We start from the raw sequence: 16220 nt of genomic DNA, 5'->3' as shown, positions 1-16220 counted from the left end.
AGGGGAATAGGAGTCTCCTTCTCAGCATGCTACACAAACTACACTTCCCAGGATTCTTTGGGGTAAGCCATGACTGTCTAAAGTGAAATAAAGGTCTGGCATGGGTGTGGCCCCCTGATGAAGCAAGCCCAGCAGCTGTGTATCTGGCTTTTAGAACACTGACATTTGATTCTTACTGAGCATGCCCAACATTATCATTGAGTTCAATGCTAAATTTCTTAATTAAAAATCAGCCAGGCATTTTTTTAAACTTTTAAACTGCAGAAGATGAAGGTCAGAGTATGGGGAAAGTCAGTAATAGGATTACAGGTACTCTGTGAACCTGGCTGATTTTTAATTAATTTCAACAGATTATGAGAACTCTGATAGAAAAATGTCCAGAAGGGGTCTGTTTTCTCTCTCTCTCTCTTTACACTTTGAACTCTTGATTCTCTCTGACTGTTTTGTGTATCACCATGAAAATTGAGAGGGTTGTTATGCAAGCGTTTCTGAGTTCAAGACTGTAAGTTTTGTAAGATTTTGTTTTGAAATGAGTTTATGGGAAGCATCAAAATGGCATGGGGGGTATTTTCAATTTAACATTGCGGAATGTGAACAATCTATGCTGACTATAGTATACAGCCACTCTTGTGGCTGTATAATGTAGGGAAGCCTTTCCCAACCTTTGGGTTCACAGATGTTGCTGTACTACAACTCCCATCAGACCCAGCAGCATGGCCAATGATCAGGAATTATGGGAACTGTAGTCCACCAACATCTGGGGACCCAAAGGTTGAGAAAGGCTGGTCTAAGAGAAAAAAAGTAGTCTAGGACAAAATTGACAAATGTTTGAAATGCGGATGCGATTACTCCTACTAGTAGTATTATAACACAACACCAATCAATCAAGAACTGCACAGGTTAATTTTCTGTTAGGCTCACTGTTTAGTCAGCAGTGAAAACTGAATTCAAATATAAATCCACCTACAGGCTTTTTAGTATAGTTAGTCTCTGAGGGAGCCCAGCAGTAGATTCAATTTTTAATTTAATTTTTCAATCTAGTAGTGCATTTAGTCACTCCCTTAAGGAAATCACTGTTCCAATAATTCACCAGGTAAGAAGCATTTACGTTTTTGTATTGAGAAGCATATAACTAAATGTTTCAACCAATTACAATTCATCATAAGAGCTATTTAACAAAATCTATTGGAAAAATGAAAAATGCATTTCTTTTCTGCCAATAAATGATTCCACAGTACTCTGCAAAAAGGCTAGTATTAAAATGCTACGCAACATATACACATTTTTATTCGGGTTAGTTTTTAGACTGCTGCAAGTATATCAGACTTCAGTATTACTATGTTTACCTTTTAGGAAGTGTATCCTCCACTTATCCTCTGCCTCTATCCTTTAAAGAAATCAGCAACTAACAGGCCTAGGTCAAATCTTTCTGCTCCCCCACCCTCATAAGCAACCTAGAAGTGAAAAGGGTATAGAGAGGATGGTGGCAGGAATAATAGGAGTTGCCAGCAGCCCATATTTGGGATAGGACCTTAGTCCACTAACACATGCTCTGAATGTCATTTTTTCCTTCCACATCCATAAGCAAAGATGCAGCTCTCATTTCATTAATCGTTTTGTTTTTATTTATAGATAGGTGAAGCCAACTACTTCAACAGTTTTTATCATTCAATGTTCATATATCATCTGCCAAAGTTTACACAGACATGACTCCTTAGGCCAATCAACTGACCCCCCGTCACCTGTATAAAAACTTCATAGGATGACTAGTAACTGAAACAGAAATTAAGTAAAGCAGAAATCAAGAGGGGAAAACAAGACAAGGTGGCACCACAATTATATAAAAGGATACTTACCATTACAATATCTCACCTACTGGAGCTCTATTTTTTTTCAGCTATTGCTGACACAAATTAATATATGTTAACTGACTAGAACAGGCATCTCCAGCCTGGCCGGATCCCAGATTTTTTTGGACTATAACTCCTATCAGTTCCAGCCTGCATGGCCAATGGGCAGGGATGTTGAGAGTTGAAGGGGACCAGGATGGGAAAATCAGGGAGCCATCAAATAAAGAATCTATAGTTGCTTCTGTCTGGTTTTCCCCTCAAACAGCAGCCCCATATACTGCATGGCAAACTCCTTTTGAAAACACAAGATTTGGGGGGAGTGGGAGGTTAAAAAGCTATTTGTACTACGGCAGAGGAAATAAAAATTCCACTCACACAAACCTCTTGTGTTAAAATAGACAGATTTCAGACACACTGGATCACCAAATGAGAGGGCAAGGAGACACAAAATGGCTTGAATGCAAAGGTACTAGGTTCTTTTTGCTAAGAAACAGATAGCTTTTAAGCGTAAAGAAACACGTGTGCACACAAGTATGTGTGCAAGAACACTCATCCTCTGTATCGCTCATATGAACCTCAAGATAGACACAGCCTATAACCATGGCCTTTATCACAAGCATGTGTGACAGGACATCGATACATAATACACTATCATATACACACAAAACACGGAGAGTAGGCACACATACAAGACATGCAGATGCAAGACATGCTCTCAGCACAGACACACCTCTAACCTGTACTGTCACTGCATTGGTTCCTCCTCCCTACCAATCCTTTTTCATTTTGGGTAGTATCTTTTTAGACTGTAAGCTTGAGGGCAGGAGCTGTCTAGTTTGTAGTGATCTGTAAGCCACTCTGGGAGAAAATGGAATGGCTGAAGAGTGGGATAGTACTTATTTAAATAAATAAAACCATCCTCCTGCTGCTGGAGCAGACTTGAGCAGGCAATGCATAGAGGGCACTGCAAGCACACTTCAAGTCAATCTCAAAGACTCCCATCTCTTCATAAGTGCTAATGGATGATCCACACACCACCTCCAGGACAAGGAGGTTTATGGGAAAGCGAGTTGGTGGGCTGGTGGCTGCTATGTATCAGAAGAGTTAGTACCCTTCTGACATCACGACTCTTCCTTGGTGGAGGATTCAAAGGCAATCTCAAATTCCCTTCTATGTTCCCACCTGGTTTGTCTACCCAACAAAATGTGAGCTACAGTGGCTGGAGAGCCTGGAGCCACTACCATGGCTTTCAAACACTCCAGCAGCTCCCCCTCCCTAAAGGCTTAATGCTGGCCTCCTTCAAGCCAGGAAAGAGAGAGGGGTGGCCAGCAGCAGCTAGATCAAGCCATTCAAGCTGCACAGCCATAGAACAGGGGTGGTTAATCCCTGGGCCCAGGGGCCTGATGCATGACCAGAAGCAATTTTTTCTGGCCCTCAAGACTCCACCAGTTTTGGTGGAAGTGGGAAAAAAAGAAAAAGAAACTGGAAGGAAACTGGGGTGAGTGAGGATGGCCATCAGATAGATCATTCGATGAGTGGGGGGGCTATAACTACCTCCTCTGTTAACCGAGGTCAGCTGAGGAGGGGAGGCTGTGCACTTGTGGGTGAAGTGTGTGCATGTATACAAGAGTGCACAAGTGAGCAATTATGTCCACTGCTGACGTGTGCCCAGAGGGTTGGCCAAGGGTGAATGTAGTTCTTAGGCCAAAAAGGTTTGCCACCCTTGGGTCTCTCCCCATACAGTGTAGCCAAAGTCTATATTTGCCTGGTTCCCAAAAGAGCACTTTGGCCAAACATGCTGGGAGTGCCAGTTGCTGGTCTACCTCCACTCTTCTCTCAGTCAATTGACATTCTGTCCGCCTTCTGTGAGGCTGACCAATTCTTTGGATCCCAGCCTACCTTCGGAAGGCTTGATGCACAGACCTCCATGGTTCTGTCAACATTCCAAATGACCACAGTCTATCATGAAAGTGCTACAAGTACCACGCAGACTACTGGGGGAAAGATTAAATTGAGCCTGAAAGGGTTTTAGAACACCACACGTCATTTGGAAGTAATAGATTAATATTCATAATGTATGTACACACATTTTAATCACATTAACAGATTGCAGTTACTTTTTCCTTACCAACAGGGGCTGAGAAAAAAGTTCAAGCTGTGCTCTGTAAATTATGTCATCCAGTGCTTCCTGGCCAAGTTCCCATTGTCCATTGTAACTACATACAGATAAAAAGGAAACAAGATTATTCATTATTTTTCTGAACTTGAGCTTTCTCCTGATTGCTCACCTTTGAAATACAGTCACCACCCCCTTTTTGCTGCTATAATTGTTGTTGTTACGTGCCTTCAAATCGATTACGACTTATGGCGACCCTATGAATCAGCAACCTCCAATAGCATCTGTCATGTACTACCCTGTTCAGATCTTGTAAATTCAGGTCTGTCGCTTCTTTTATGGAATCAATCCATCTCTTGTTTGGCCTTGTTTTTCCCAGCATTATTGTCTTTTCTAGTGAACCATGTCTTCTCATTGTGTGTCCAAAATAAGATTACCCTCAATTCCATCATTTTAGTTTCTAGTGATACTTCTGGTTTAATTTGTTCTAACACCCAATTATTTGTCTTTTTCGCAGTCCATGGTATGCTCAAAGGTCTCCTCCAACACCACATTTCAAATGAGTTGACTTTTCTCTTAGCCGCTTTTTTCACTGACCAACTTTCACATCCATACATAGAGATCGGAAATACCATGGTCTGAATGATCCTGACTTTAGTGTTCAGTGATACATCTTTGCATTTGAGGACCTCTCCTAGTTCTCTCATAGCTGCCCTCCCCAGTCATAGCCTTCTTCTGATCTCTTGACTATTGTGTCCATTTTGGTTAATGACTGTGCCAAGGTATTGATAATCCTTGACAAGTTCAATGTCCTTGTTGTCAACTTTAAAGTTACATAAATCTTCTGTTGTCATTACTTTAGTCTTCTTGACATTCAGCTGTAGTCCTGCTTTTGAGCTTTCCTCTTTAACTTTCATCAGCATCCATTTCAAATCATTACTGGTTTCTGCTAGTAGTAAGGTATCGTCTGCATATTTTAAATTATTGATATTTCTCCCTCCAATTTTCACACCTCCTTCATCTTGGTCCAATCCCACTTTCCGTATATGTTCTGTGTATAGATTAAACAAATATGATGGTAAAATAAACCGCTGTCTCACACTCTTTCTGATTGGGAACCAATCAGTTTTTCCATAATCTGTCCTTACAGTAGCCTCTTGTCCAGAGTATAGGCTGCACATAAGGACAATCAGATGCTGTGGCACCCCCATTTCTTTTAAAGCATTCCATAGTTTTTCATGATCTACACCAGTCTTTCCCAACCAGTGTGCCTCCAGATGATGTTGGACCACAACTCCCATCAGCCTCAGCCAGCATTGCCAATGGTCAGGAAAGATGGGAATTGTGGTCCAACAACATCTGGAGGCACACTGTTTGGAAAAGGCTGATCTACACAGTCAAAGGCTCTGCTGTAATCTATAAAGCACAGGGTGATTTTCTTCTGAAATTCCTTGGTCTGTTCCATTATCCAACATATGTTTCCAATATGATCTCTGGAACCTCTTCCCTTTCTAAATCCAGCTTGGACGTCTGGCATCTCTCGCTCCATGTATGGTAAGAGCTTTTGTTGTAGAATCTTGAGCATTACTTTACTTACATGGGATATTAAGGCAATAGTTCGATAATTACTGCATTCCCTGGGATGCCCTTTCTTTGGAATTGGGATGTATATTGAAAGTTTCCAGTCTGTGGGCCATTGTTCAGTTTTCCATATTTCTTGACAAAGTTTTGTCCAAATTTGGACATTCAGTCTCAGTAACTTGTAGTAACTCTATTGATATGCCTGGTGATTTGTTTTTTCCAAGTGTTTGAAGAGCAGCTTTCACCTCACATTCCAAACTTCTGGTTCTTCATCATGTGGTTCCTCTGTGAATGAATCTGTCATCCTTGCATCTCTTTTCTTCAGTGTATTGCTTCCATCTTCCTTAATTAGTTTACTTCAATTAGTTTCCTATAATTAATTTACTTCAATAATTAGCTATAATCAAAACAATACCTACTCTTTACAACTGCATCCTACCTGCACTTCTCCCAGTCAAGATAGTGTAATTAGTAAACATTACAATCAGGCAGGATTGTTAACAACACTGTATCTTTAAAACAAATGTAGAAAATAATTGAGTAATTTACACCAGCACATCACAGAAGTACTATAGCCACTGAATAAAGAACAATGGAGCCCTGTGTGTGAAGTACAGGCTATTTAGATAAACAAATCTCCTTTCAATATTTTTTTCACATGTAAACCTACACATAACCTACATGTACAATTAGACACAGAGGTACAACATTCTTTTTTTTTAAAGGCATGCTGATGTGATGCATCTAAAACAAGCTGCAAGTGGAAATCCTCAGAGTCTAAAGTTGGTGGACAAGCTAACAGGTGAAATCCTATACACCCTGACATAAAAGTAAGTCCCATTGAATACTATGGATAGGATTCAACTAAGTTCTGCACTAAATAGACCCATTGAAATTAATGGATCTAAGTTATTAATGTCTACCAACTTCAGTGGGTCTACGCTGAGTAGGACTAATAATACCACTCTATGGGCTTACTTCTGAGCAGACATGCATAGGATTGCTCTGTTAGGTTGATAAAATAGTTACAAAATGCCAGCTAACTGAAGTGGTGAATCCTAGGGAAAAATAGGTAATAATGGAGTGTTCAATGCCTCAACAGCCAGATGGCACAAGAAGAAAATATATTATAAGAAAGCTCTCCCTTGTCCAAACTTTGAATACTTACACAGCATAATAGACCCCAGTGAGTAGCTGTACCATGAAGTCAGGATCCAGTACCACTCTGCCACAATTTTCCTTCCAGCATTTGTCATGTTGCCGTGGAAACCCACTCACACAGAGTCTGGCAAAACATTATGAACATTTATAAAATCTTGATCTAACAAACATTTTGAGTAAATAAGCTTTAATATTGTCAATTACATATTGTGCATAATTAATTATAGCTCGAATCTCCAAAAGAAGCTACTTGGATAAAATGGAAGGGGTGTGTGGAATCCATCAATTTTAGTATCTCTAGGGATCTTTATTGGAATGAATCAAGAAAATTTTAACACATGGCTCTTGGAAAACTAGAGATAAAAAACCAGTATATCTCTAATCATAATACAAGGTCAATCCAATTTCTGTTCCTGGGAAACATCTGAACGAAGCACAAGGAAGTTGCCAATGCCCTTCCAATAGTCGCTGTTACAAGAAACCCTGCCTTGGTCCAACTCAAGGGTGGGGAACCTGTGGCCCTCCAGAGGCCAAAAGGTTCAGTGGTCAGGCATGATGGGAGCTGGAGTCCACAGCTGAAGGGCTACAGGTTCCCTATCCTTGGTCTAACTGCAGTTACTGTCAAGGCACATGTAACATCTAACCATGGGTTAGCCTAGCACAGGGAATTTGTGCTCCAACCAAATCGAAAACCTTCATGAACCAAAAAGATTCTTTTTAACAGAAAAGGGAAGCAATCCTTTTTCACAAAAGAATCCTAAAGGAAGAGAGAATTGGGCTCTGATGCAGACCTTGGATCCCAAAATCCATCGTCCCTTGCGAGGATCCTTTTTTGCAGTGTGGAGGGGGAGCTGCCACTTTGTCACTGAAAGGATCACAAGAAGAGGGACAATCGGGCTCCAAAGACACCATTCCTTTGAACTCCATCTTACCCATATATTTTCACAAATACCCACTTATTACATATCCTATATATTTATAAACTAAATGACAGGGATGGGGAACCACAGGCCCGGGGCCAAATGTGGCCCTTCAGGCCTCTCTAACTGGCCCTTCAGACTCTTTCCATACCACATCCTTGCTTTCCATCCTCCTTGAGTGTTTTTGCCTGGCTGGAGTCTGTCTTTGAACTGATAATTCTTCTTGCATGCCAGGACGAATGATTGGGGAGGGTGGGATGAGCACATTGCAATGTCATGTGTATTGCAGAATTCTATTGATGGAAGGTTTTCTGACTCATCATTGCAACATCCATCAGCTCCAGTCAGTAAGACTAATGGTCAGCAATTATGGGATTACAACTGTCAGAGATTATTGGAGTTGCAGTCCAACAGCATCTGGAGAGAAGCATGTCCCTGTCCTAGTAAAGTGTCAATAATTAGAAACAAACCAGGGTGTGCATTTTCTTTTCTCCTGCCCTGCCCCTCTTTTCACAAGTTCTCCCTCCCCACATATTTAGGTTTATATGAAACCACTGCTGAAGTGGCTTATAAAAGGAACCCAGGGATACTTGAAGTGTGTTCTCAAAGTGTGTTTAGGAAAATGCGATCTCAGCCCATAAAGCAGCATATTACATGTTAAGCTATCAAACAAAAGAATAAAGACACAGATTGTTAATCCTCTAAGAAACAGAATCAGGTGTTTACATTTTAAGTCAAATGTAACCAATGTTGCATGAAACTTAGACCTCCTTTTTGCTCTGCACAACTGATTTTTAAAACCCTCAAAAAAACATTTTTTTTCAACAATACCAAGTGTATGATTCTCACCTGGAACCCATCCTACAAAGTGACTGATAGGAAGAGGCAGGCATATAGACAACAGCAGAGTTGTAACACAGCATGAGAAAACTCAGCACCTCAAACCTAAAGAAAGACAAGTTGAACATGAGATTCAAATTGATAGTCTCTCAATAGACCCATCAACAGAACTATCTTGCAGGAGTATATTAGCAGAGAGTGCCTATCTTTTATTTCATTCTACCTGAACTTGGCAGAGAGGTGTCACAAGACTTACAACATAATTAGCTATCCCACAGCAAAAATATTAAGAGGCAACCAGCCTCTTCAGTTCCTTTACACAGGATACCAAAATTGGAAGTCATAGATGTACCAGAAAGTTTACATTCTAACCATGAATTTCCAAGGACTTACAGGATCTAACAACAGAAAAAGTGCCAACCAGGAACAAGGCTGTCTCAGGAGTGGCTATAAATCTATTAAAGTGTAATAATTTAACAGTTACATGAACCTCTAGATAAGCATAACATTTTAATAATAAAACAAAGCCTTAAGAATAGTATATTAAAAGGCACCAATTAGAACAGGCATGAGGAACCTCCAGCTCACAGGCCAAGCCTAATTTGCCCTGCAAGGCAGTTTTCTCCAAACCATGCCCACCTGCCCCACACACCTGTAAAGTCGTGGCTGCAAAGAACAATTAGGAACTTAAAGTGCACTCTTGATTCTTGGCAAGCAGAGCTTGCTGATCAGAGCTGAGTGTGAGTCCCAGTGGGATAGGCTGAACCAGGGGGTCCCTCATCAAAGCCATTTAAAATTGATACAGCACTTTCAAAGGGGCTCACTGCAAGCCCTGTTTTGTCTGTTTTAGGTACTGTTTGGATACAAACCACGCTTGCAAACAGACAAAGCAGAGTTCACAGTGAGCCCCTCTGAAGGCATGCTATCAGCATTAATCAGCTGATTGGTGCTCAAAGTGCACCTTAAAGGGACTCACTTTCAAAACTGATCAGCGGTGATAGGAGAGCCCCTTTTAAGTTGTCATCTGATGTCATAATGACTTCAGGGGATTGACAGGTGGGTGCCCCTCCCAACATCAAAGCAGGGGGTGAGATATGTTGGGATCAAGCCTGCCAAGCCAGAAAAAAATCCCCATCCCTGTATCAGAACATGCCCATTGACCAGAGATTTTGTGCTCTGCTTAACTAGCTCTGACCAGGAGCACTCTTCTTTTCATATCATGTGGCTTATACAGATGTTGGCAGACTGGTAGTGAACCCTCTGGTGAATCACCTGCTCACCTGTTCTGTGCCGTGAATGTTTCTCTTTGAGGGTGAAGATCACTATAAACCACTCTGATAAGGTCATGCTGACATAGGGCTCCCTCAGTCAAAGCCATGGATCCAATAGTAGATGGCTTGTAGAATTAAAAAGAAAAATATTACAATTGTGCTTAACTAGAAGGCACTATGAATGTCTAGGAAAAAGGAGAAACATGGGGTGGTAGCATTTAAGACTGACAAAAAGATCATCCTATTACAATAAACTAAGAAATATACCAGGTCCAGTTTAGTTTTAGACTGACAACTTACAGTTCTCTTAGAAATGAATGAAAAACTTAACATTTCTAATTAGAACTGCTTTGCAACACAACCACACCCTTACCTCATGATAAATGGATGGCTTGGATAAGGAAGGGATGGTGAAAGATAAAACTTTATTGTTCCCATCTTTATCAGCAATTTCCTACAATGAAGACAAAGGTATTGGAAAACTAAATTACTTTGCGTCATAGCGCCTTGTTAACAAATTTAAACATTAGCAACCAAGGTTGCCACGTGGCAACTGATCTGCCTACCAAGTGAAAGACCAGACTATGATGGAGGCCCTGTCTGGGCAGCAGACCCAGGCACAATATATGGGGTAGCTAGCTTTCAACAGTTTTACTGTCAGTCATTGTCAACTGCATTTTAGCCTTTGCTCAATAGTCCTGCAAATCTTATGTTATTTATGTTTTGATATTTATATCCCACCTTTCCATTTAAAAAATACTTGGGTGAGCTTACAGCAAATATTAAAACATAAGTAAACTTTTAAAAAGAGAAAGTACAACAGATAAACATAGCCAGAACCACCACTGACATCAGTGAGGGAAGGCAGCTTCATTGAGCCCCCTCCTGTAAGGATTCCAAATGCCATAAAAGTGAGGCAGAAACTGTGTGGCAGAAGTAGCCCTGGGTCTTCTAGGCCCAGACAATGTCACCTGCTCTGCTCCCAGATCTAATCTGGGACAGGTGGGCCGTTGCTCTCCTAGACAGCCAGAATCTTCGTAGACAGAACTCTCTAGGGTTATAAAAGAACTAGTGCCTGAGCTTGTCTTTTCCCTCCTCCCTTCCATCTCTTTTTCCTTGTATGTCGCTTCTTTTTAGATTGTTAACCACGAGAAAAAGGACAGTCTTATTAACAATATTGTAAGGCACTATGGAAGCCTATGTCGCTGTCCTGGGCTCCTGCTGTGAGGAAGGGCGGGATATAAATCAAATAATTAATAAATAAATATGTCCAAAACAGGCAATCGACCACTCTCACAAACAAGGTAACTCATTCTCTATGTCAATAAAGCAATCATCAGCTCATAAATTTAACATCTGCCAGATGAGAAAGGTATTCATGAAATGGTGAAACATCAGAGAGGGGATGAGACAGGCCTCTAAAGCCTAGACATCAGCTAAAAGGCTCTTTTCCATGTCTATATCAAACACATGTCTGCCACTGGCAGAACACAAAGGAAAGCCTCTACAATTGATCCCAACGGGGAGGCAGCCTCATATGAGAGGAGATGATGCTTTAAGTATCCTGGTACTAAGCTATTTAGGGCTAGTAAAGGTAATGACCAACACTTTGAAGTTGGAGTGGGAATGGACCAGAAACAAGTGAAGCTGTTGCAAAAATATACTGTGGTCAAAACTTTATCTGTCAGCTGAAGTTTCCAGACACTTTTCAAAAGCAGACCCATGCTTTCAAAGGATCATCCATTATTAACAACTTTACTGAACTAACCATTGGCCCTGGCAACTTTCAGATAGAGTTTCCATATAAAATCCCCATTACACAAATTACAGTAATATAAAATACAATTTAAAATAAAGGTTTCCCTAACAGAAGAATATCCTTAAAATATTTATTATTTCTTTAATAATCCCCTACAGTAACTGCTCCGATCCTTTCAATTTCTTTCACTTAAAGTTTCCTTGCAGGTAAAGCATATTGAGCAGTTTTATAGATCATAAAAAGGGTGAAAATCTTTTAATAAGAATTCCAAGGGAAGGCAACCCCATCCAAGGAAAGCTGAACTCCAATTCCAGTCAGTAGTTAGTAGTACAGTTCCACCCCTGTCTTGCTCTGGATTAAGCTTCAAAGACAACAGCATGATATAGATTCCTTTAAAGTATTACCAAAAATGTTTTGGGGGGAGGAATAAAAGTCCCACCCTAATTTAAGAAGAATCGATCTTATAAAAATATTCTAAGGAAATCAGAGTCTTGAAAACTTTGTAACAGATCATGAAAGAGTGGCAATATCCTGGTGTCTTGATTTTGTTTTATTCTATATTGATGGAAGAGGTTCAACTGTTTTCCATCAGTCTTACTTACCAAGTTGTAAATTCCTAAAAGCAGGGCTTCAATGCAACCATTACTCTGCCTGTCTTTGCTAGCAGTTAGACGCAGATAAACCCAGATCAGTTCTGGCAAGAATTGCAGCGTAAATCTTTTGAGACGAATCTCAGAACTACGATACAGTTCAAAGAGTTGGTGGCAGACAGGCTCCAGAAGCTAGAAGAGACAAAGAACCCAACAGACACATACCCCAGAGACCAAAGGTGTTATTAACCTGGTCTATTAATGAACAGCATACCAATAACCAGTTTTAAAATGACACCCTGCCAAGAATTAACATATCAGCCCTTACAAATGGGTTAGTAAGAAAAATTGGTTTTGCAGTACTTTATTATTAACAAAACCAATTCTGATAAGCCTCTAAAGCAGCCTTTCCCAACCAGTGTGCCTCCAGATGCTGTTAGACCACAACTCCCATCAGCCTCAGCCAGCATTGCCAATGGCCAGGAAAGATGGGAATTGTGGTCCAACAACATCTGGAGGCACACTGGTTGGGAAAGGCTGCTCTAAAGCAAAATAAAACAGTGAAAGATACTGGAAAAATCCTCCAAAAAGATGAGTAATCCAAAACAGGAAAACGGGAAGCAAAAGCAAGCATTACTTGTATGTCTATGGAATAAGACAGTGCTTCCCTACTTTATTTTATTTATTTCTAAAATTACTTATATCCCCTTTTTCGGCCTTATGATATCCCGAAGTGGCTTAAAAAGCATAGACACTCCTAAAAACCCAGCAAAGAACACAGTAAAATCAAAAGCAATACGCAAACTTTCAGAAGCCACATTAAAAGTCACATGGAATAAAAAGTCTTCTCTGAAGCTTAAAATGGAGGAAGCTTAAAATGGAGTATCCAATGCTTGGGTGCTGCAACAAAAAAAAGGCACTGTCCTATATCCCTGCCAACTGCACATTAGAAGAAAATGAAACACCTTTTCATTGAACCTGTTCTTCACAATTATACAAAATTGCAACAAAGTTTTTCAGCTTGCCATTAGCAAAAGATTAACTGAAATACTTCAGACTTAATTAGGAACACCATGCTCACTTCTTAAGGGATATATTGACACACATCTGTTTTAATGACTCGCTCATTTTACATTAGTAGTGAGGAGCTTGTCTGAACCAAGGCCCATCTTGGCAATGCAATGCGACCTGAAGAGCCACAGGTAATTTTCCCCAAGGGTCATAAGAACACGCTGCTGGAGGTGGGGAAGGTGCATTGCATTTCTTCTTTAAAATAACAGCAGCAGCCAAGGGCAAGTCTTCTACAGCTTTTTGGTGATAACACTATTGAAAATTTTGTAATCAAACAAGTTCACATTAACCCATATGGTTTCTCATTAGTCTTATTTCCAGAAACCAAGAAAGGGAATTTCAAATCTTGATTTAAAATTTGGTCTTCTGAAACGAAAACAAAAAAAGATGGCCCAGGATCCAAACATCTCAACATGCCCCAACAGTGACTTTATAGTAAAATGGTTTTGAAACTAAGGGGGGATTTGGGTTTGCTAGTCCAGCAGGATTTAAACTCCTTCCACCTGCAACATGGGTGCACCTGAACCATACAAAAGTTATTTGAAACTCAGTTGCTACACCAGCATGCTTCCTTCTCCCTCAATTATACACATTCAGAAGGCAGCAGTAACTATTTTAAAGCAGATCAATCACACAGTTTTGGTTTATTTAAAGCAGGGATGGGGAACCTGTGATCTTTCCAGTGTTGCTGGACTTCAGTTCCCATCATTCCTCACAACTGGCCATCCAGGCTGAGGCTGATGGGAGCTGCAGTCCAACAACATCAAGAGGACAACAGATTCCCCATTCTCGATTTAAAGGCTAAACTGATCAGCCCTATTTAATCTTCTACTACTGTAGAAAAACATATTCCTTCCACTACTCTACTGTAGACTAGAAATGAACATACGTGCCTTGTATTGATGTACAAGGTCCTTTGTCCAATTTATAATAAACTTCATGCAATCCAGACTGAGATGAAATCTCAGTCCCTGTATCATGACTACCATCAAAACCAAGCAGTAATATTGAATACAATTAAATATTTTAAATAGGTTGCACTCAACTGGAAAACATTCTGCAGCTGTCAAAAGACTGCTGAAGCAGAATAATGCAGGATAGATGGAAACAAACTTTGTTCCATTAGGTAATGGAACAGCAAGTAGAAAGTATCTTAAAATGAAGTATCTTAATACAAATGTTTTTTTAACAGCAATTTTGCTATCTCATACCTCATTATTTGAATCTTGAATGACCTTATAGAGAGCTGGGACCAGTGTTTTCTTCCGGTGAAGTGTTGCTGCGTAACTGGATATTTGCATTTCAGGTAATGCCTAGGAGAAGAAATACAGCAGTGTGGAGAATGGATTGCTTATCAACACATGGCTCTCAGCACTGACTGCAAAAAACAAATACATTGGCCCCAATCCAGTTAAGGCAATCCATGTAAGTTGAAGGGGAGGGAGGGAGAGAGGGAGATAGTGGAAGGTACACCGGTCCTTTATATCTAGGAGCCACACCTGAAAGTTTCAAAACATACCTACCTTTAAAAAAAAACACCTTTGCTCACCTTGAATTCCGATAGCCATTCTTCTACCACACCACGTTCTGATCCAAGCATTTTCTTATAACTTTTACTCCTTTCACCTTTGAAAGGGAAAAGTTGCAATGAAGCACAGTGCTAGATACAAAGTATACTAAAAAGAAACATTTTTAACATCCAACAGTGTAATTTTATCTGAAGCAACCCAAATATTATTTTAACTTCACCTTATTTCTTAATGATGAATATGTGATTAAGCTTTTCAAGTACAACAGTGCCAGGGGATAGAGAGAAGAGGGAAGAGAAAGGAAAAGGAGATACTTCAAGACAAATCGTTCTCTTACCAAATATAGCACAAAGAAAAGACAATCAGAACAAGCTGAAATGTACCATGGAACAAAACCATATGACATTGTCTAATGGTAATCCTGGCCATGGAACAAATGGAAACAGTTTTACAAAGCCTCTCAAAGTCAAAATGGAATCAAATCTATTTATTTGTTATTGAAAAGTTACACAGCTTGGGACCAGGATACCTGAAAGACCACTTTATCCCTTATAGGGATGACCTGTCATTTTGCCCTCCTAGGTGTTCGAGAGATCCAGTAATAACTGTGGCGGGCTGTGCGCTTTTTACCCTGCTATACAAATACCACCTTATTATCTGTAATGGCTCCCCTACTAACCCGTCTTCGGAGCTTTATACGTATTATAGACCCAGAGGAATGAGTGTGATCGATTTTATGATCCTCTCCCCTGCCCTAATGCCTTATCTAGAGGCTTTTACTGTATTGGTTAGATCTGAAAGTGACCATATGCCAATCTATCTGCTGAAGGATTAGGTGGAATGCGAGGCTGCAAGACGACCTGAACTCTTACTTAAACTCCCCGGCCACTCTTATGCATAGAGACCTACTTTTAGCAGAGGCTGACCCCCTCAACAGTTATAAGACCCTAATTCAAGACCTAAGGCCCATACTGACTACCTCCCGCCCTCCCGCCCAAAGGCAGCACGGGTGGTTTGATAGTCAATGTGCTAATGCCAAAAAGGAACTAGTTCCATAAGAGCCCTAAGTAGGGAAGATTCAACAGAAAATTTTAGTTTGTACATATCTCTATGCAGGGCCTATAAAAACCTTTTACGTAAAAAAAAAAGCAAATTTCATCTGCCAACAATGGAAGGAGTTGGCAGCCTTAATGGATTCCAACTCAGCAAATTTCTGGGATCTGATCTTGAGAGGGTTCAAAGGGGAATATTTTTGTATAGAAAATCAAATCCCCTCGATCAAATGGTGCTCTTATTTTGCGGACCTATTTTCTGGAGGCAAGGTTTCCCCCATTAGAGACACTCAATTTAATCTATTACCCCTGACTCTACAGGCATGTAAAGAGTGGGAGTCTGTAGACCCTCAAGAATTACGCTCTCTGATCAATGTCCTCCCCACTAAAAAAGCACCGGCAGAGGACATGATGCCGGCGGAACTATTTAAAGCCAACCTTGATTGGTGGGCCCCGGTCCTAGCTAAGCTGTTCACTTTT

The 16220-nt window shown here is 40.4% G+C and overlaps 1 protein-coding gene across 8 annotated transcripts in view; it reads right to left on the bottom strand.

Moving 5' to 3' along the window:
* Positions 1–16220, bottom strand: part of HYCC2 (hyccin PI4KA lipid kinase complex subunit 2) — a 69505-nt gene that overhangs the window by 14825 nt on the left and 38460 nt on the right. For all 8 annotated transcript variants that reach the window (XM_061608014.1, XM_061608009.1, XM_061608008.1 and 5 more), the window contains 8 exons: positions 14709–14785; positions 14371–14472; positions 12101–12280; positions 10113–10193; positions 9749–9864; positions 8478–8573; positions 6716–6832; positions 3979–4066 (listed from right to left, as the gene is read on the bottom strand). In XM_061608014.1, the coding sequence (XP_061463998.1) occupies positions 3979–4066; positions 6716–6832; positions 8478–8573; positions 9749–9864; positions 10113–10193; positions 12101–12280; positions 14371–14472; positions 14709–14759 (831 nt within the window). In that variant the 5' untranslated portion in view covers positions 14760–14785. The remainder of the gene's footprint in view (positions 1–3978; positions 4067–6715; positions 6833–8477; positions 8574–9748; positions 9865–10112; positions 10194–12100; positions 12281–14370; positions 14473–14708; positions 14786–16220) is intronic.

The sequence above is a fragment of the Rhineura floridana genome, chromosome 2, assembly GCF_030035675.1.
Source record: "Rhineura floridana isolate rRhiFlo1 chromosome 2, rRhiFlo1.hap2, whole genome shotgun sequence".
In the NCBI taxonomy this organism is placed as follows: domain Eukaryota; kingdom Metazoa; phylum Chordata; class Lepidosauria; order Squamata; family Rhineuridae; genus Rhineura; species Rhineura floridana.
This window is presented reverse-complemented; position numbering and strand designations above follow the sequence as displayed.